Source organism: Medicago truncatula, chromosome 2 (assembly GCF_003473485.1).
Source record: "Medicago truncatula cultivar Jemalong A17 chromosome 2, MtrunA17r5.0-ANR, whole genome shotgun sequence".
In the NCBI taxonomy this organism is placed as follows: domain Eukaryota; kingdom Viridiplantae; phylum Streptophyta; class Magnoliopsida; order Fabales; family Fabaceae; genus Medicago; species Medicago truncatula.
In genome coordinates this window covers 6,618,671-6,640,564 of record NC_053043.1, presented here as the reverse complement: position 1 = coordinate 6,640,564, position 21,894 = coordinate 6,618,671, and the positions used below count along the sequence as shown (strand labels likewise).

At 32.9% G+C, this 21,894-nt stretch overlaps 2 protein-coding genes across 4 annotated transcripts; one reads left to right on the top strand and one right to left on the bottom strand.

Moving 5' to 3' along the window:
- The first annotated feature begins 4,924 nt into the window (after positions 1–4,924).
- On the top strand, positions 4,925–12,955 carry LOC11437822 (acyl-CoA-binding domain-containing protein 6). The gene is made up of 17 exons (XM_003593919.4): positions 4,925–5,084; positions 5,316–5,397; positions 5,517–5,598; positions 5,683–5,835; positions 6,210–6,287; positions 6,426–6,530; positions 7,456–7,522; positions 7,612–7,673; positions 8,311–8,450; positions 8,630–8,756; positions 8,862–8,976; positions 9,236–9,324; positions 9,727–9,810; positions 9,899–10,198; positions 11,247–11,762; positions 11,839–11,898; positions 12,502–12,955. The coding sequence occupies exons 2-17, from the start codon at positions 5,360–5,362 to the stop codon at positions 12,583–12,585; spliced, it is 2,100 nt and encodes a 699-aa protein (XP_003593967.2). The 5' UTR covers positions 4,925–5,084; positions 5,316–5,359; the 3' UTR covers positions 12,586–12,955.
- Positions 12,956–13,720: 765 nt separating this feature from the next.
- LOC11440839 (anaphase-promoting complex subunit 7) lies at positions 13,721–21,179 on the bottom strand. Of its 3 annotated transcripts, XR_005644069.1 has the most exons (19): positions 20,927–20,995; positions 20,700–20,768; positions 20,553–20,603; positions 19,822–19,956; positions 19,623–19,685; positions 18,939–19,054; positions 18,448–18,532; positions 18,198–18,257; positions 17,061–17,106; positions 16,653–16,726; positions 16,162–16,212; positions 15,878–16,078; positions 15,746–15,790; positions 15,541–15,634; positions 15,234–15,379; positions 14,917–15,146; positions 14,537–14,597; positions 14,139–14,345; positions 13,721–14,071 (listed from the first exon to the last, which is right to left on the bottom strand). XR_005644069.1 is itself a non-coding variant. In XM_003593918.4 (18 exons), exons 1-18 carry the CDS (start codon positions 20,993–20,995, stop codon positions 14,259–14,261), a joined length of 1,683 nt encoding a protein of 560 aa, XP_003593966.1. In that variant the 5' UTR covers positions 20,996–21,179; the 3' UTR covers positions 13,721–14,258. The 3 variants fall into 3 exon arrangements, 2 of the variants coding, with proteins under 2 accessions (XP_003593966.1, XP_024632629.1); XM_003593918.4 differs by having other exon boundaries at positions 13,721–14,345; positions 20,927–21,179; XM_024776861.2 differs by lacking the exon at positions 20,927–20,995 and adding an exon at positions 20,198–20,216 and having other exon boundaries at positions 13,721–14,345.
- Between the last annotated feature and the right edge of the window lie 715 nt (positions 21,180–21,894).

The following is a 21,894-nucleotide window of genomic DNA, read 5'->3' as shown; positions in this document are numbered from 1 at the left end:
GTTACGAAGACTAATCTCTTAATTTTTTAGATTATATTTTAGAGGTTTAAGGTACAAAGACTAATTTTTTAAAATATTGAAATTCATTTAAAGGATCGACACCTCAGAGTATGATGTTATGTGTAAAGTTTAATCGTGTGTTTTGAGCATCATGCTTGTAAATAGTTGCTTATCAACAATTTAACTAAACTAAATTCAAAAGAAGTCTTGTCCAAAAAGGAATAGGTTTGATATTTTCCATTTTAATTAGAATGCTAGGCCAAGAGATAAACAACAAAATCTGTGTTGCAACATTAATGCCGTAATGCATACGTCCTCCGGTCACTAATATAAGCAAAAATCCACTATTTAGATATATTCAATTAATGATGTATGCGACATATAATAAAAACTATATACATTATTAATTAAATATATCTAAAAAGTGATTTTTTGCTCATATTAGTGACCGAAGGGTGTAGTTATTTATGTAAAATAAAAAACAAAACCAAGTTGTAAGGAAATGACATACTTTGTGACAAGAATCATTATCCATATGATAAGGCATTAATGCTAAATAATCGTGTATTTTTCTTTCACTTAGTTGACAAATACACAGATGGAATAATTGCAAAGGTACAAGTGACTGCGGTACGTGTTTAACATGGTTCCCGTCACAACATCAAACTTACAAACAAAATGATACAATCAAATGCTAAGTCATTTTTTTTCTTTCTAGCAGCACAACACAAACCTAAGAGGAGAATGGCAATCCCATCTCTAAATCCTATCAACCAAAATAAAATCTTATACATATGCTTCATTTATCAAGAAGCATCAATTAGCTAACAAGAAACTTATGACCTAGACGAGGTACAACTTTGATAAGAATATCTACAACTTAAAAATTGGGTGTCGACATGAGGTAGAGAGATAACATGATTGTCATAAACCTTCCAAGTAAAATGACATCCACTTTAATGTATTTTGTACGTTCATGAAAAATAGGATTTGCAACAATTTGAATAACACATGTATTGTCAACATGAAAAGGCATTGACTCTTATTGAGAAAATCGAAGTTCATCCAAAAGACCACAAAGCCAAATAATCTCATAACAAGCGACGAACATGACACGATACTCAAATTTAGTAGATGATTTGGACACTATTTCTTGCTTCTTACTTATCCATGAGATCAACGGTGATCCAAGAAACTTACACTAACCAATGACATATCGACGAGTGTCAAGACACCTGATCCAAGAAGCATCTATAAGAATTAAATAACATGATCAAGTTATTATATGGAATTATAACACACTTACTTGGAAACCATGACCACCGAACTCGCCGAGATTTGAGAAAAAAGTCTTCATTTGCCTTTCACATGCTCCAGACTTAGGGTTTTCGATGGGGCAAACCACTAATGAGCAGAATAGTCAGGGTGATGGCAAAGGGGACCTAGCCTCTCTATTTATAATCGTGCAACCCTAGGTACCACCCATCATGGGCCTAGTGTCTGGGCCTACACTATGTTTCTACACAAATCAGATTAAGTGCCCAAAAGCCCATTATTTATCGATCACTTTTATTAGGGCCTAAGCATCATCAAATGGATCACAACATCAGTCCGTTTTTATTAAAACCAAAATCAACAATTGATTGCAGCCCACAAAATATTAGAAGAAATTCTAACAGCATCACTATAAGCAATCAATTTAGGAGTTTTTCCAACAAGAAATAATATACTTGCTGAAAGGTAACTTTCAAGTAGCAAATTATAGATTGAATTGCTGCTAAGTAAAAATGACAAGGAGAGTGCATGAACTGATTTGAAGGCTAATCATAGAAATCATGTGGCTTACTTGATATATGTCATCAACATAAAGAAGGAAAAGAACAATGCTCATAAATGTTTAGCCAAAAAAATGAGGAGTCATGTTTACTCTGAATAAAGGAGAACCAAAGTAGAGTGGAATGGAGCATTTCATACCACACTTGAGCAACATGAATCCATAGAACGTCTTGGTTCAACTGATAGAGGAATAAGTGACCGATTAATGTTGAAAAAGGGGTGGGAACGTGTTGCCTATGTTGTTCAACATATACATTTCCTAGTTTACGACGTTCTATGGATTCATAGAAAATTTGAGAATATGAACAAATAAATTGATTATAAAAAAAATATCACATTCATAAAAATATGAAAGTGATGGTTAGAGACATCTTAACATACAAAATCCTTATGAGAGTGATTGTACTCTCATGCTATGTTTTAAGTTTATGTTTTTCAATCGGAGGTAAGTGAACAAAACACACACATCCAAAAGCTTGGTAGAGTAAGATGTGTGTCACTTAAGTAAATAGCGACTCTCGCATACTGCCATCCCATATTATTGAGGGGTATATGGACAAGACGCCTTTTGGTTGAAGGTAATCATGAAACTCATGAGACATGTATTCACCACGAGAGTCTAAACGATTTTTTTTAACGCTTACTTGAAATTGAGCTTCAACATATATCAGAAATTTTTTAAACATAAAAAACACTTAAATTTAGAATGGTGAAAATACATCCAAATAAAATGATTGTAATGGAATGGGACCAAAAATGTCCAATTGTCCTCGAGTTTATTTTTTTACCGCCTAGATCCATCATAACAAATTGAATGTTTATTTTTCCCACCCTTAACATGTGTTTCAAATTATATAAATATTTTAGGACAGAAATTGTGTTTTTAATATGTTTTTCACATCTTTTTAATTATATAATCCAAAACAGCGGGAGGTAGCCATGGCTCCCCCCACTTTTATATATATATATATATATATATATATATATATATATACATACTGCCACTGCACTATCATCTTCTATGGCTGACCACTTCTCCCTCAAGGCACCTTCATTTCATTAACCGTCCACACAGAATGATCTCAAATTTCCATATCCATGTTGGCGCCGATTCGAATCTCGATTCATTTCCTTCCTGTATCTCTCGTGTTTTCTCTTTTTTGAATTTCCATGGCCTTTGATGAGAAAGAATACAGTGATACCTTTAGTTATCTGGAAAGCCCCAGTTGAGATCTGAGTTAGAGATGGGGTTGGACAACAGATGAAGAAGACGAAAGGGGTAAAAAATTATTGGACTGAATGGAAGAAACAAAAATTGGGGCAGAAGATAATGATAATGTAAAATGGGGAAAATTGATTGAGAAATTGTTGTATATTCAAATCAATTAAGAAAATAAAATAAAAAATTGATTGAGAATGGTTTAAGGGTTTGGACTTTGGAGAGAGGGGGTGAAGAAGACGACATAACTTCTTTTCACACTTCTCAAATAGCCATAGTTATAAATTAATTATTTCTCTCTTTTTTTTTTTTTTTTTTTCTTTCTTACGATTATTATTTGGAAATGGTTCTAAAAGCTCAGTGCAACAAATGGTACTAAAAGCCTAATCAATTTTTTTACCGGAAACTGTCTCCTTTGATGGATATTTCATTTTTGTTTGTGTTAATGTTATTCTGAATGTTTACTAAAATTATATAAGGCTCTTATGAATTTTAATTATAATATTTTAGTTAGTGTTCCCTTAAATTAGTTAGTATTTGCGGTTCCCCCTAACATTTTGGTCAAGATCCGTCATTGATTGTAGATAGGACATATGAAAAGTTTTTTTTCTTTGAAAGGAGGACATACGTAAAAGTTGGTAGTGTAAGGTAACTCTCTCTAACAAATTATAGGCAAATAGGCCTCACCCATTTTGACGGTTCTTGTGATTGTGATGACATTGAAGGGGGTAAAAGAACAAAAAGAGATAGGTTTCTCCATGAATCAATCAACAGACGACGAGTTTTGCAACAGCTTCACAGAGGAAAAAGGGCTAGCTTGTTCTGCAACAGCTTTCCATCCCTTTACTCCTCTAGGCATCACTCTCACTCACCCCCACGTGGGGTCGGTGTTACCCACATATTTTGATGTTTTCCCTCTGACCCAATAACTCAAGTACCGACGAGACACCTGGCTGGTCCCACTTATGCATGTATTCATGCAGAGCCCCACACTGTCACACACACACAGCCATCAATGCACATGGAAACCACACCTTAATTAAACATGGTTAACTATAACTATATTTGTGAATAATCATGTCTTATTACAAGGTCATGGAAAAATGTTAACAATGTCCTTATTGTTTAAGCATATAAAAGTAACTTTTTGTATTGTAAATTGTGCGGTTATAATTTCAATAAGTGTTTGATTTATATTTTTAAAATATAATTTTTTTTTATGGGTTCCTTAAACAATATCCTTAAGACATTTGTTAACAAGATCCTAATTTTAATAACCATTTAATCCTTCCAACTTAGCATCTCATACAAATTTTTTAAATGAGAACAACTATCAATAACTTTATATCATTACATTTCAATTTTTAATATTAAAAAAAATGTGAATCCCACTTATGATTAGAGTCTTAAGTGAGACTCCGAATTTTATAAGACTCTTGAAAAAATTTCTCCCAAATGGGGTACCTAACAATCATCGAGTCTTAAATGTTTAAGACCCTTCCATTGAAGATGATCTAATAGTTCTTCATTGTATCCAAATTTTAAAATAATTTTGATTGTGTATTAAGTTAGTCAAAACATACTCTGATGTTAAAATGATACGTTAATAATATTGTCATATCAGATTTCAATATACTTATTTAATGTCATATCAATCTCTATAATTATTTATTGTCGTATGATCTCTATAAAAAAAAAAAATGACAGTCAATATTATGACTATGATTAACGAAATGTACAATCAAATACCGATTATTGTGACCGTAAGTTGCCTAACCAAAAATAACTATTTACCCGATCAAGAGAGGGTAACTAGGTCCCTAAAAAAAGGGTAACTAGGAACTAACAACGGTAACAAAAAGAGGTTCTAGTTGTACTACAACGAATCTCAATGTTTTAACTGCTCTCTGATTCCATTGCTGGGACTTGGGATTTTCAACACACCTCTCTCTATTCGGTGCCGTTTCTATTTCCGTGTTTTTTGTTTCCCAACAATTTTCTTACTAACCAAACATCATCAACTTTCTCGGTGAGATTCCTTGTCACTAACTAACAATGTTGTTGTTTTCTACTTCCATTTTTAGTGTTGACTTTGTTTTTGCCGTGTTTAGTAGTATTCATTTTCTGGGCTAATGACAAGTTACAATCTTTGATGATAATGTAGCCATAACTAGCCACCCTTTTGTGTGTTTTGTTTGTTGGGTTTGTTTCTTCTTCACTAAAGTGTGATTTTTCATATGATGTGTTTCATTTCATGTAGTTGAAGCTACCTCTGATTTGAGCTTTTGAACAAGAAGAGTAAAGATGTTCGGATTCTCTCGTAAACACAAGAAACTTGGCAGGTTAAGATATATATAGTACAATTCCTTTTCTTTTTTGTTCGCCAGAAATTTCAATTGTTTCTTTGAAGTTTTAAGTCTATTTATTGATGCTTGTTTTCACTGTGTTATTGTTTTTGTAGAGTGAAGAAAGTTCAGCTTTCTGACACTACTCAAGGAACTAGAAGTCCTCTTAGGCACCCTAAACGAAATGCAAACTCCAATGTAAGCTTTTTCAGCTCATTCTTTGTGTGAAATTGAATTTGAAACAGTGAGTGTGGTTATTACTAAGTTTTTAGCTTCTTTTAGGATGATGGAGTTGAAGGGTCAAGTGGTCATTCTGAGGAAATTGATTGCCAATTCACTTCTACTGGACCTGAGATAAGTAACTGTGCATCAGGTAGTTCAGAGAATTGGATGGTCTTGTCAATTGCCGGGGATAAGCCTACTCCTAGATCCTATGTATGTAATTATAGGAATGTTTTGTTTAATTTTATATTTGTTGTCTGTTTGAATTGACTTATTTGAGTTTATCTACGGGCATAAACGCTTCTGTGACCGTTCAAAAGAGCTTATGGAAACAACTTATGACATATCTATAAGCTCTCCAGGATAGCTTCTGAAAACTTCTTATAGGTTATATGAAAAAAGTTTGATTTTTTTGTCTTTTGTAATAGAAATCGCTTGAAAGCACTTATATGATAAGCTCTTATGCTATAAACACTGAATTCAGTTGTTTATCCAAATAGGGTCTTCGTCATATGTCATAATTTGTAGAAATGTTATGAGCTGTTATTGTTAAGGACTGACTACTGGTTTGTTATTCATTGGAATAGCATGCAGCTTGTGTCATTGAGAATAAGATGATAGTGGTTGGTGGTGAATCTGGAAATGGATTGTTAGACGATGTGCAGGTGAGTGAGGGAACATTTCTAGTTTTGGAATTGGAAAATTTATGATTGAGAGATTGTCGTTTCTATACGAGCATTAATATTGACTAATTATTTGGTTGCTGGTTAATCACATCAACATACTATTCCTTTTATTGGCAGGTTCTAAATTTTGACACATTTTCATGGACCACGGTGTCATCTAAGCTATACCTGTCACCAAGTAGTCTTCCGTTACAGATTCCAGCCTGCAAGGGTCATAGTTTGGTATATAATATATGCTTTTGTCAATAATTGTCAGCATTCAGACATGTTTAATTATTTTCTTCCAAGTGACCTTAATAATGACATGATGCTCTCATCATAGACATGAAATAACATGTCTGTTTAGATGAAAAGTTCCTGAAATCCACCCTTAGTAAATTGAGGCTGCTACAAATGAGATGCTTACTAATGCAGCCAATCAAATTTTATTCAGAACTGACAATAGGTTTCCAATAAGTATATTTTAAGAGCAGCCTTTTCATGTTGATGCCTCACATGGTGTTATATGATTCTTTGTCTTGGAAAAAATATTCTTTTTTTTTTTTTTTATATGGAGAGAAAGGAAGTTCTACAGAAATTTAGGCAACTAGAAAAATCTATTTTTTGAGTGTCCTGTTGTTCTCATATATGGTTTCTATCTATAGTTGTTGCATTCAACTGTGATTTATGTGACTTTTAATATATTTTTTTCTTTTGGTCCTTGTATGCACTTCATACAATTGATGACTGGCATAACGATGAGTTTTGGTGAAAGCTACCCGAGTCAACCAGAAAAAAGAGGATAAATAATCAATATTTTTTTTTATGATATTAACATTATATGATCTTAAATTTTGAAGAGAAATTTTATCAAGAGCTTTCTAAGAGATATACAAGAAAAATGGAAATGGAAAAGACATTTTTCTACACTTAAAAATCCGAGTATTCGCCAGATGCAGTTAAAATTTTCAAATACAAACGTATCTAGGAGGAAAATGGAGAATTTAGGGCTGTTGTTATGACTCTTATAGCTGAGCTTCCCTTCTATGTTGTTATACTTCCCTGATTTAAGTGCATATCTTTTAATGGTTTGCTGTTTTAGATTCATACTATTATTCAATGTAATCCTATTTTAATTCTCTCATGCTTGATAATAATTTGACACCAGGTTTCTTGGGGGCAAAAGGCACTCCTCATTGGAGGGAAAACAGACTCAGGAATCGACAAAATATCTGGTTCAACCCCATGTCATTTGCAAATGTAATAGCTTTGTCCTGATTCATGTTGTGGAGTTCTTCTAATTGTTATTTTTGGCTTTTTATAGTATGGGCGTTTGACACAGAGACCGAGTGCTGGTCACTCATTGAAGCAAAGGGAGACATACCGGTAGGAATATTGAAAATAAAAATTCCTGTTTTATTGAAAGTTGATTTTGTGGATTGTTTATGTGCATTTTCACAATCTAAATATGAGGACATGTGCTATATTGGATTGCATTTTACACATCACTTCCTATCAGAATAGTTAATATATCATGGATCTTGGTCATTATTGAAACATGTATTGTTATGTCTATGCTTGGTGTCTCATGTACGTAAATATTATAATTGAGGAATTGTATCCTTACATTTATTACTTTCATCGTATAAATATTGATTTTGTGGTGTATGTGAAACACAATTGTTAGCCTATGTTACTTTTTTCATCTTTCTTAACCATAATAATTCTCTTTCAAATTAAATATGTTACGCAATTGATTGTTAGTCATTGAGTTTTACCTAATGGATGTATCATCTAACAACTTTTGTTCTTGATTCATTGATATTTACATGCATGAAGAAGGTTTGGTTCTCACACCTGATTTGATTAGCTAAGCAGTCAGGCAGACATGAAACTAAACAATTGCAAACAAAGAAGATAAAAAAAAATAAAATTATTACATGGACCATCAACATGTCATAATTTAATTTCTTTCATTTAAGTCTCTATAGGCAGTACTGATCAAATGTTTTGTTCTTCGCAGATTGCTCGCAGCGGCCATACAACTGTTAGGGCAAACTCTACTTTAATATTGTTTGGGGGAGAAGATTGCAAAAGGAGGAAACTGAATGATCTACATATGTTTGATCTCAAGTCCTTAACATGGCTTCCACTTCACTGCACGTAAGTTTTCATGAAATTTTTATGATTTTTTTGTTTAGAAAAGGTTAGAAATTAAAAATTTGGATTTTGACGGGACTATCTACTCACAACAACATGATATAAATGTTTCCATGCATCTGAAATTTAATTTGCACTTATTTTCCCCTCGTACTACCTCCTGAAAGATTATATTACTTCAGGGGAACAGCACCTTCTCCAAGATTCAACCACGTGGCATCTCTTTATGATGGTAAAATTCTTTTTATATTTGGAGGAGCTGCAAAATCTAAGACCTTGAACGATTTGTATTCACTCGACTTTGAAACGGTGTGTGAGCTCTCCATATAGTTATATCGTGATGAAACTTATTGATTTCCAATATTCAAATTAAATATTCATTTATTATATAATTTGATGAAAAAATTATTTCAGATGGCATGGTCAAGAATAAAGGTGCGTGGTTTCCATCCATCACCAAGAGCTGGTTGCTGTGGTGTTTTATGTGGCACTAAGTGGTATATTACAGGTGGTGGAAGCAGGAAAAAACGTATGTTTTAATATAACAAAAATTTGCCCATGTCTTTCATTTCTTTACTTTTTCTTTCAACACTAACTACAAGGGAAATAATGAAAACGATTGTATATCAATAAGCATACAAGTTTTCAAGGTTTTTCTCATCTGAGGAAGTAAATTTTAAGTTCAAATATCATTGGAAATTTGGAATGATGCCTTTTATGCATAGAGCTATTATCTCTTCAATTTATTCTATTTCCTTATAAATTTTAACTTTCCTGTATACTTTCAGGACATGGAGAGACTTTGATATATGATATTCTAAAAAATGAATGGTCCGTAGAAATTGCACCGCCTCCTTCTTCTATCACTACCAACAAGGTGAACATTTTATTTTTCCTGTCATGTTTATGTATCATTAATCTATTGCTAGTATCATGCTGTTAATTACACTGTTTACTCATTGACCGTAATGCATTGACACTTAACAATGACTTTCCTCGATGTATTCCATTTAGTCTTTTGCACTTATAACTCAGATTTTGTTCAAGGTAGTGGGAATTAGTACTAAAATCCCACAATTTGGCCTGCTGGTTAAATGGAAGTTCATAAGACATGTTTTGACTTTAATCTTACTGATGAAAACATTTGCTAGAATTTAATTTTCCTCAGTTTTCAAATATGAAATTTTGTTCAACATATAAACTGAAAATCGTATGTAGTCGTTATAGATGTTATTTATATGCTTTGATAGCATGCTTATGATTTCCGTTGTATTAGCAGGGTTTTAGCCTGGTCCTTGTGCAGCACAAGGAAAAGGAATTTCTTGTTGCATTTGGGGGATCCAAAAAAGAGGCATCAAATCAGGTTTAACAAATGTATAAAGTAACTGTTATGAGTTTATTTTTCATCGAACTTCTGAGTTCTAACATTTTATTTTTCTTGGCTGTGACAGGTGGAAGTGTTGAAAACAGAAAAAAATGAATCCGCTTCCAGAAGACAACCGACTAGTACTAAAGGTCCAGGATCTATACTTGAAAAACATTCATCTTCCACTCAACTTAGAAATGACTCTTCCCAACGTTTTATCGACCCTGTTGCTATACAAAATCTAGCATCTGCAATTAAACGTGGTTCTGAAAGGAAATCTCTGTCAGAATCTCTATTCGTACACAGTCAATTTGATCATGATGAAGAATTCAATGAAGACGATAGGATTGACAGGCATTTGGAAGATGAAAGCTCTTTCCCTCAGGTAAAACAGAAGTTCTTTTTAATCATAACCATGTGCTTTGATACAAAACACAATACCACATGGACAATTTGGATACTCTTCTTCTAATGTGGTTTTAATTTATGATGGTTGAATACTTATCCTTGAACAACTACAAAATATTCAACCATTTCATATATATTAAGGTTTGATTGTGATCTTGGTTCCTTTGTATTGGACATGCGATTTTGGTTCCACGACATTTTTCTGCCAATTAGTTTTCTTCATTTCCTAAGTTAAGTAGATACAATCCTACAATCAATTTTTTTCTATTACTCATTTTTATCCTAGGATTTGGGTTTTAATGATGAAATTTTGATACAAAATAATTTTAGATGTTGGTAAAAGTTGATGAATATTGCAGGAGTTTGTGAGAGATTAGGATTTGAAGAAGGGAAAAGTGGAGACTTTTTAGGAGCAGAGTTTAATGTTTTTGGTGAGCTTTCGGGGGAAGCATGTTTAAAACTAGTTAACCAGTTCAATTTGCAAAGATTTCAGGTAGAAAATGGGAATTCAAAAGTTTCAAGTAGAGGAATAGTAGTAGCTCGTAACAATTAAAGAAATTGAGGGATCAAATTTTCCCAAAAAAGTATTGCAGAATCAAAATCACATATTAGCTGCAATATAGACATTAAAAGTGCAACTAAGCCTATATGTCATGTGTTATTTTCAACATTCCATGATGAAAAATTGGAACCAATTACTTTGATGATAAGTGACCCTGATGAGGGGCTTAGCCCTCCTTTGTCGACAAAAAAAGTGACCCTGGTGCTAATACTTGTGATAAAACAATAACGAATTTCAAATTTTTATATATTGTTGGAAAATCAGGCGACGAGTGTATTTTATTTCATTTTGTTATAATTCAGATCTTCCTTTATTATAGGTACTTATTAGTTATTCCCTTATTTTCTTCCAATCATTCCATGATTCATGAAACATACTTTATTATAGTCTCTATTTAAACGATCTTTGACCGCTGTATAAAACATAATAACATTTTTATGCTGCCTTCCTACATATACTTCAGGCAGCAGATCAAAGAACAAATCAAAATGACCCTGGGCATCAGATGCACACAAGAGGAGCCAAAATCAATATGGAGGAACAGGTTTTGGCATCTGGGGATTCTTTTCGAAAAAATCTAGGTTTTGGAAACCCCGTGGTGGAAAGTGATCACGGATCATTGCCTGAAAACATTAATTCAGGATCACTGTCTACTGCTTCAAATATATATAATTACTATGAAACTAAAGTTTCCTCCCTGATAACAAAATTTGGCATTCTGGAAGCACAATTGGCAGCTTCATTAGCAAGCAAAGAAGCTGCCGAGAAAAATCTAGCATCTGCTTTTAAAAGCAAGCAAGAGATGGATAAAACAATGGCTGACACACTACAGGAAATTGAATTACTGAGAGAGAAGCTGGTTGGTGCAGAGTTAGCTCAAGAAGAGGCCAACAATCTATCTAACATTGTCCACTCCGACAATGTAAGGCTTGAACATGACGTGGCTTTTCTCAAGGCTGTTTTAGATGATACACAAAAGGTATATATGACATTTCATTTTATGGTATAATTTGTATGCCTGTAAAATGCTAATATTGAATGTGTTAACTTAGCAGGAATTGCACTCTACAAGAGGAGTTCTCGCAGGAGAAAGAGCCAGGGCATTCCAATTACAGGTACATCCTAGGATTGATCACAACTCTATTTCTATATTTGTGTATTTGGTTTCAGAAAATATTTGCTGTTTTTAGTTTAATTTTCAATTTAATTACAAAAATGGCAATTTGTTTTTTACCTTCCTGTTTTTAAAGTTTTGTACATAAAATAGTGAAAACAACTTTTATGTTCAAAATCTTGAAAACTGAAAATAAAACAAAAATACTGGTTATTGGTAATTTTTGTAATTAAATATGTAAAAGGAGAAAGTGAAAACCAAACATGCCAGTTTTTTTTTCTCCAGGTTTTTGGTAAACCAGTAATTTTATGTTTTAGATGATCAATTATGTTGTTAAGGGTGAGGAATCTGAGGTGCTGCTTGTGGTGGGAGTTTATGTGACTGTTATTCAATTCTTAATATGTTGCCACTCGTTGTAGGGGGCTGCTTCTAAAAAATCACGCATGTTTTTGAATGTGTGCTTCTGAATAGCATAATTTGTTTCGAAGTATACTTTCAGACACCACAAAATTTGCATTTTTTTATAAAGAATTATATAATGTTTGATATTTTGTCACCATACTTGGGTTTTTTAAACATGTTGCAATCTTTTTTGACTGCATAGGTTGAAGTTTTTCATCTCAAACAGAGACTGCAATCAATGGAAAATCGAGCACCTACTCCCAGAAAACCTTTTCATGTGCAATGAGGTGTTCTTCTCGATGGTCGAGTATAACAATCAATTTCAGCAAACCAAAAATGATGACACAGAGCTCATATTACTATGAGGACATATATGGGAAGTGCATTTTGATGGTGGCGCTGAAGACTTGGACAACTTCCAAAGATGCAGTGTTAATGCATTACTGGAGAACTGCCAATTGGTCAGATCAAATGTGACAAAAATGAATCCATACAGAAATGACATTTTAGAACATTTCAGATTCATTGAAACGGCTAAATATTAGTTATAGTCCAGTCATTAACTGTAATTGTAATTGTAATTGAATTATGATATATATTTAACAATATTTTTAACATATTTTGCAATAGTAGTCAATTTTGAGAATGAGTCAGCATATCATTTTCTAGAACATTTTTAATGATATTTTAAATAATATAAGAGGAAAATACTATAAACTTGTAAAATAAAGTAATTTCATAATTGACTGTGAACAGGTTTTATTAATCACATCTTAATGTGACTATGCTGTCATATTTTATCATCTGTGTTTTTGGACGTGTGATAAAATGGTCAAATATTGCATATCTGTAATTTATTTATATTATTGGTGAATAATTATGAAATTCCACAAAGGATTAATTAAGTTTTTAGTCCTATAAAATATTCACAGTTTTGTTTTTAGTCCTTAAAAAATAAAATCACACATTTAGTCCCTGTGACATTTTCCTTAAGCATTTTAGGGACCAAAAATGTTGATGGAAATTTTTGATAGGGACTAAAAATGCTGACGGAAAATTTTATAGGGACTAAAAGCACTAACGAAAAATTTTGTAGGGACTAAATACAAAACTGCAGATATTTGTAGGGAACAAAAACTTAATTAACCCTTCCACAAATACTAGTAATAATAAAGTATTTCATAAATGCTATTAGTTTTCCACAAATATTCTGAAATTCCACAAATATTAGTAATAATAAAGTATCTGTAAAATTTATTTATATTATTAATCACATCTTAATGTAACTATTAGTTTTGCAGGAAGAGAGCATTAATAGCATTGCATGTTTGAATACATTTTCGTTTTCTTTTCTTTTCTTGAAAATTATATTCATTATCCTTTTACAAGACTAGAGAATAAAGAAGAAAGAGAAGCAAATATATGGATAGAATCTTAATTGGCTCTTAATCAAAACAAGAATCGTAATTTGACTCGTGATGAAAACAATTAAAGTAAGCAATTGTTTTACAAGACTAGAGAAACAAAAATTGTAATTTTACACTGCATCTGAACTTGTGACCAAACATTGGTTAACATATATCTTACAAATATATAACCAGGAGCACAGAAATAATCTTACAATAGAGATAACACAGCCTCCAGCTTGAGCTTAATAATACATATTTGAACTCGCCAGCTTGAACTTCCAACATTCTGACCATAGTCCAACCAAACCACTCACTCAATAAATGAGAATTGCAGCATCTAATCCATGCATTCCATGTTAATACGGTCACCAGATGCAACAGTTGTCGATAATTAAATTCCTTGTTTTTAGATGTGAACTCTTGCTAAGACAGTGAAAACCTTCCTCATAGGCCACCAAGGTAATTCTCATTTCACCCTACTGCTAAGGCCATCTCAAAACAATATATACTATTTCCAAGGGTACTTTTCCCTTCGTTTGGATACCGATACTCATAGAAGTTCAGTCTCGTCTTGATCTCCATCACCATCTTCAACATCATTGTCTTCATCTTCTTCAGGTGCATCAGGATCTACACCCTGAACAGATACAAAATCACAAAATTGTACTTCACTCAAACTTATCCTCTAATATTGTCAATCAAAATTTAATGTTAGCCTAAACCGTGCATCTATTCTTTCATATAAAAACTGTGCAAATAATGGGCGAGAGAAATATTATTAAGCATCAGCATTATGAAAAACAAAATGAATAAATAAAAAAAACAAACCTTCATTTGCTTCTCTAAACGCTCTAAACCCCGTTTTGCTGCTTCATTCTGGGGGTTTAACCTGTAATCATAATAAATGTCAAAAACATGAAAAATCACAAACACAGAGGCATATCACATGGATATTCCCTAACTACAAGGGTTCAATCAATTCTTAAATGCGGGGAAGTTTACTGCATAAAAGGATTGAGTGAAAGGGGTTATTTCGATATGATCCACCGTTGCTTTATATCTCCGGGATATAAAATCGCCAAATCCATATAAGTGATGCAAAATTAAATTATTTTATAACTCCACCTTTGTGGGGGGGGGGGGGGGGGGGGGGGGGGGGGTAAAGTGCACTATGCCCTAACAGATGTTTACAGAATGAGATCTTTCACCTTAATGCAGCCTGATAATGCGACAAAGCTTCCGACAGCATATTTGTGGCAGCAAAAACTTGTGCTAATTTCACATGAAGAGAGTCATCAGCCCAGTCTTTAAGATATCGCTCAAGCAGCGACACGGCATCTCCATTTCGACCCTCGATAACATGGAGCTCAGCCAAAGCTAGTGCAGCACCAAGGTAACCAGGTTCCAGCCTTAACGCAGACTCATAGAACTTTTTCGCCTGTATGATGAATGCATTAAGTTCAACACATAAGAAAACTAAGATAATAGCCTGAAGATACTTTGTCATAAAAATTTAACAAGTTACCTTTTCTCTCCCACCAGAATTACTGGCATGCACATCACCTACTAATTTTAAAGCCTTTGCAGATTGAGGCATCGCTTTCATTGCCTCTCTAGAAGCATATAAAGCCTCTTTGATCTTAAAAAGCGCCAAATATGTATGAACCAAACCTGAAAAAGAAAAATGAGATTCATGTCAAAATATGTAAACTTTTGCATTTCCATAATTGGCACTTCGCGTTTACAGTAGAATGGTAGCAAAAACATGAATGGTGTTGCAGGAAAAGATGCAACTCAATGCTGCAAAATGTATTATCCGGTAAAAAATAAACCTTGGTATGTGCGTATATCAGGTCTCAATTCTTGGGCTCCTCTAAAGGCAGACACGGCTGCTTCCGGCCGTTTCATTGTCAATAATAAATTTCCCTAAATAAACTCAACTTGTCAGATCAAAATCACAATACTTGCATTGTCATCTACAAACATAAATATAGAAAATAGACCCCTATTTGATCTAAACTAAAACAATTTGATTACCTTCACTATGTACCCTGGTATATGCCTCTCGTCAATTCGAATACTCTAATAACCAAATAATCAGTCAATTGTAAGAAATTCTTTAATAGATGATATAATTCAATCCATCCGGCATTAAATAATACTACTAACCTGTTCAGCATACGATAATGCCCTTTTCTCATCTTTCCTTTCCCATAAAACAGATAGAGCCACAAAAACCTCTGGTCTTGCAGGATCAATATTCAACAAATCATGCACTAACTTGTTCAGCTTAGAATAATCAGACTTTAGCTTTAGAAGCATTGCATACTCATCCATATATGTTATGATGTATGGATCAATTGATCGAGCCTGTAATTACCAAATTACATAACAAATAAGCAGGAAGAGAAGCAACAATAAATTTATAACATAATAAACTATAACTTTATTACCTTTTCAAAATTCGTAATGGCCTCTTCATTCTTTCCAATAATAGCTTCAACCTTCATTTACAATATACATCAGAGTTTACATGTTAAATGAACAATTTGAGGAAATTGTGTACAAAAAATCTACATTGTTTTACTTATTTTATTTTGTTATGAAATTTATATATTTTTTCTTTCGTGCAATTTTGTCAAGTTGGTGTTTTAAGATATTGAGTCTAATTTCATGTGTGAGCGTGCTAATTTATTGTGGTGTGCTAATTTTAAAAAACTATAATACGACTGGACCTTAACTTTTGGAAAATTTATGTATCCTCTTTCAATGTACTTTTTGAAAATCAATGTACCATCTGTCTCTTTTAATAAGCACTCTTTTGTACTTACAAAAGGATGCTTATAAAAAAAGGGACGGAGGGAGTAGCTAAAACTTAGTATATACTCTACTTAATTAAAAAGATATATTCACACAAGTTCTAAATCATTGCAACAAGTCTAACCTTTGCAATCTCAAGTATTAAGTGTGTATTATTAGGGAAACGCTGCAAAAGATCAGCAAATAGTTCCAAGCCACCTGCCAGAATAGGAAACAAATTCAAACTGCATGTCTAGAACTGTCAGACACATCACAGAAATAGTACAAACTAATAAACTACAAAGTATAAACAAATTAACAAAATCTTCTTTTCAATTTGAATATTTGATCAAAACAAGAGAACAAGGTTATGCTGAAAAAATGAGTCACTTAAATAATGTAGAGTACGACTCATAATATCATAAACTTTAGGTGTGAAAAAAATTGGTCTTAAGGGCTATGTATGTCCATCGAAAAGATGTTTTAGCAATGACATCCTACAGCTCCATCACACTTTTAATCATACAACCCCATGTACAATGTAATATCTCACCTTTGTAATCATTTGATGAGATGCAACACTGAGCTTCAACGTAGCGCTGGCAAGTAACGAAAAAATTAATCAGAATTTGCCAAGTTTCAAGGGTTTTCCGGGCAATATAAAACACAATCCATGAAACAGATGATGCCAAATTCAAATGATTCTTCAATCCATGTATATGAAGAAACAAAATTTAAGATTTTTCCATGCCTGTTTTTATGGTCATTATCTTTAGAGAATAAGATTATGTGATATAGAATGCATGCCCCCTTGGAGATGTTGGTGTACATTTACAATTTTATTGCAAAATATATGAACACTTAAAGGTATTCTTTTGAATGTTGACCTAAGAAACACCAGTGGAAATATCACAATGAGTTATCGATTTTTAAAAAAAGAAAAAAAGAAAAGACTATCCTAACAGTTTTTAGGCTGTTTAATGCAACCCTGGAATGATTGTTTATATCTCTAATATGTCACCTCATGCAAAATTCTTTCAACTTGAAGGTTTTAAGCAGAATTAATATATGTGAGAACAATAGGGGAAGCAAGGATTAAAGTTCAAACTATCAACCACTAGGTTAGAGAGGCTTTGTTGCTATGTCAAAAGTTAACTATCCCAAAAACTTAAGTTGTTCGGTGTAGGCTCACCACAACAAGTTTCATGATGCAGCTCAACAAAGAAAAACATCTAGCATGTATACCAAATTAACAAAATCAAATGCATCACTCCATATTATATCATGTATAGAAAACAAAGAACACCAACCGCATGGCAAGAGAATCGGTACTTATCAATGTAAATATTATTCAGTAAAGAATCTGTTTGGAATAATTGCATTTCACATTGCAATTGATTATTATATTGCGACATCCAAACTTGTCAAGCTCAATACGTTATAGATATACCATGAAATCATTGAAATAGTCCGTAAAAATTAATATTTGTTCAATCAATAGACCCGCAGTCACCTTTTGTTATTTCTCAAGGATTCCATGTGGTATATATGCTATGCTGGTAAAGAATGACGTTGTTTAGAGTTTTCTACATTGCCAATTTGTCGTAACAAGCAAAAACCTCTAAGCTGATAAACAGTAGTGAGTACTTTAAATCACAATGACAAATTTGAATTATTATATACAACTTACTTGAAGCCAACGACTTGAGTCAGTAGGATCAAATGGAGCCCTCACACTTCTATTTGGAGTCTGAAATTTGAGGTTTGTGCACCAATTATATTCTTGGAGAGCATTCAAATTATAAATAAACTGAAATCTTACAAATCGATCCAAAATTCTGGATAAAAAGCAATGAGATATTAAAAACTAAAAGCCCCCAATTCTCTAGGAGACCAACGGATCATATTGGGGGTGGCCAAGGGCTGAATCAACAACAAACCTGCGGAAACAATGAAATGATGTCTTTTGCAGTAGATCCCATTTCTGATAAAGCGGTGATAGCCTCAAGTATAAAAGGGCAATGTCTGGCAAAAAGAAATACAAAATCCAATTTAAAATCCAATAGTAATTTAATAATAAATAGCTCAAAGCAATTAGCCAATTCAACAAATATACAACACGTTTAATAGTTCCTAAAGTGAAAGCAATCAGTCAAATATCATAACAGAAAAGAGCTTGACAAAATGCAAATTATATACGAGGTTTAAGATGATATGTCTATGACAGCCAAAAACATAAGGCGCCGTTGAATGGACGAACATTGAAAACATATTTGACATGAGCTAGTGCTATCAGTTCAATCATGAGGATGCTAGCGGGGTATACTATGACAAAAATAAAATTATAAATGAATCCATGACAGCATTTAAAGGGGAATATTGGTGCCACATCAAAGGTTCATTCTGCATATGAGAAATTGATTTTACAAACCTTAGGCATTCTTTGTAAATAGCAACAGCAGCTCGACTATGTCTAGAAATTCGATATAGCTTTCCTAATAACAAATTCATCGGCAAATTTCTAGCTTTGCTTGGAATTCCTTCCATCTGTGATGTGACACGAACAACTCATGAGGAATGACAATTGAAAACAGACCAATAAAATACGCAAAATTTAAAATCTTTGTCATTAAAAACAGCCATAGTGAAAACTGACAAAATATACAGAGTACAGTCATTTTAGGCCAATTTTCTCCATGGATAATCCCCATATACATAGGAATCAGCATTCCTTTGCATCAAAATATAGCCACAAGAAAGATTTTAATATTTTTGAAAAACAGTTAATGAGGTAAGCACTAAACACTCTTGAATCTAAGGTCTGTTTGGATTGACTTATTCAAGCTTATCTACTAGCATAAGAACTTGTGAGACTGTTTGAGGGAGCTTATGCCATGTCCATAAGCTGTTTTCAGCTTATTTCCAAACATTCTCAAGATAACTTGTGAAAATAGCTTATATAAAAATATTTTGACTTTGTTTTGACTTTTGCTATAGAAATAACTTATACACGAACACTTGTAAGAAAAGCGGTTATGTTATAAGCGCTTAGTCAAGTTGTTTATTCAAGTAGGGGTCCAATCTATAAAAGGGGAGTGGAAGAGAATAGACAAACCTCAACTAGAGCTGCTTTGTTCTCATTTAGAAAACAATGACATGATGCAATTTTGAACTTCACCTGTTAAAGAGATTAGAGAACAAAAAGGTAACATCATAAACAACCTGTAGCCTGTAGGACATGCAAACCCTTAAAACCACAGCAAAAACCAATCCAACTATCATGAATTAGATAAACACAACATAAAACAGCTCACCTCATTTTCATTGATTACTGATGTATTGCAGGAATTCGGAGAAGAAGACCTATTTGACGATAATGAACTCCGAGCAGATGACATGCTCTGTTTGGGAATCATCTTGTAGTACTGTAAAGCTTGTTTATATGTGTGCTGTTCATAAACGGAAAAATATCATAATCGACAAGACTTCCCAAAAATATTTCAGAAAAGCTTTAAGAAAGCCTAGTAAACACGTAAGCAATGGAGCTTGGTAGGATTAGCTTGTCGACCGACATAAGCACTTGTGAGACTGTTTGTGAGAGTTTATGGAAACAACCCGTAAATTATTTGCAACTAATTTTCATAAGCTCTTTGGGATAGCTTGTGAAAACAGATAGCACAGTCAACTGACCTACTAACATGGTTTCCAACTGCATAATCAAAAGAAAGAAAGAGATAGCATAGTTAACTTATCTACTAACATAAGCACTTACAAACAGTTTGGTAGAGCTTATGGAAACAACTTATATTATGTCCTTAAGCTATTTTCAACTTATTTCTATAAGGTCTCTAAGATAGCTTGTGAAAACAGCTATCTTATGCTATAGCTTATATATAAACAATTTGACTTTATTTTATCTTTTGTTATAAAAAAAAACTTCATACGATAAGTGTTTATACTATAAGTGCTTGATTAAGCTGTTTATCCAAATGGGTCATGATTTGCAGCTACATATTCAAAAGAAAGATATATCACAGATTCTTACAATGGCTCTACGGTACTCTCTTTCGCGGTAGAATGAATCACCAAGTAGCACCTGCACGCAGAAAATGACTTCAATGAACTTCTCAAGATTGAAAATTCAAAAACTTTGAGTTAAAATTTCAAATAAAAAATTGAATTTTGCAAATACCAAGCTTTCAATTTTGAGGTGAGGAGAAGATTCAGCATTTGCAGCAGGTGAAGAAACAAGAAAACAACCCTGTTATTCAAAAAACACAAACTTTTAATTAAACCCAAATTAATAAATGAATCGAAAAGCAACAATTTTTAGTGTAGAATTAAAACTCAAATGCGAAAAAAAAAAAAGAGGGAAAAAAGAAGAAGAAGAAGAAGAAGAAGAATAGGTTTTGAACTTACGAGGATCTGGGCGGAGTTGTAGAGTCCATTTTCGAGAAGAGTGGCGATTTGATCCTTCGGAACTTCCATTCTTCTTCAAAAGCGCTTTTTTTTTTTTATAAGAATCAACGTTCACTGGAAAGTGATTCTTCAACAAAATTGATTATTGGATGCAAATAGCAACACAAAAAAAGGGTTTTTGAATCTTTTGTTTTTCTTCAAAATTTGAATTCAATATTCTCTTCTTTTTGACGGATTTTGAATTATGAGACCTAGATTTTCTAATCCTTTTATAAGATTATTTTTATATCTTCAATTATAGTATTAATTAATTATTGTAAAAAAAAAATCGTTAATGGGGGAACAAATATATATTTTCCAAAGATTATTTTTTTATGAGATTACAAAGATTTTTTTGGCTTATTCTTCAAAGGTAATGTATAAATAAAAACATAAAATACACTTAATGATATAATTATAATATTAATAATATATTTATTATATTTATATTTGAAAAAATATTTTGTCCGAAATATTTATAGTACTGTTGAATATGTGAAACTTAATTTGTTAAAGGTGTCTCTGTTTGCGCGACGGCTGCTTTGAAATAGATTGCCCACAAGGGACAATCTATTCAAAAGAGGTGTAATTCCTCATGCCTCTTATATGTGTCAGTAGATGCAGTGATGTGAAATCAACAAGACATTTTGTTCCTGTTCTGTGACTTTGTTGGTTCTTTGTGGCATTTAGTGCGGAATTGGCTAGGTTTTTCTTTGGCTCATCCAGCAGAATAGGTATATCGGATCAGTTGGTTTAGTTTGACACTTTGGTAGGGTTCTCAAGAGTATGTGATCCTTATTAACTCTCATACGACTAGCGTGTACTTGAGTTATTTAAAAGAAAATGAACAACAAGATTTTTAATAATACAACAGGCTATTTACCTAAACTTCTAGAGAATATTAAGTTACTTACTTTTTTTGAAGTAAG

Bases quoted from the DNA above. Each gene is read 5' to 3' on its own strand.
- LOC11440839 (XM_003593918.4), bottom strand. From the start codon at position 20,995: ATGGAAGTTCCGAAGGATCAAATCGCCACTCTTCTCGAAAATGGACTC. The intron at 19,055-19,622 runs GTTTGTCTATTC...GTCACATCACAG, and splicing joins ACAAAGCAGCTCTAGTTGAG to ATGGAAGGAATTCCAAGCAA. The intron at 14,346-14,536 runs GTTTGTTTTTTT...GTATCTGTTCAG, and splicing joins GTTTAGAGAAGCAAATGAAG to GGTGTAGATCCTGATGCACC.
- LOC11437822 (XM_003593919.4), top strand. From the start codon at position 5,360: ATGTTCGGATTCTCTCGTAAACACAAGAAACTTGGCAG. The intron at 8,977-9,235 runs GTATGTTTTAAT...GTATACTTTCAG, and splicing joins TGGTGGAAGCAGGAAAAAAC to GACATGGAGAGACTTTGATA. The intron at 11,763-11,838 runs GTATATATGACA...TTAACTTAGCAG, and splicing joins TTTTAGATGATACACAAAAG to GAATTGCACTCTACAAGAGG.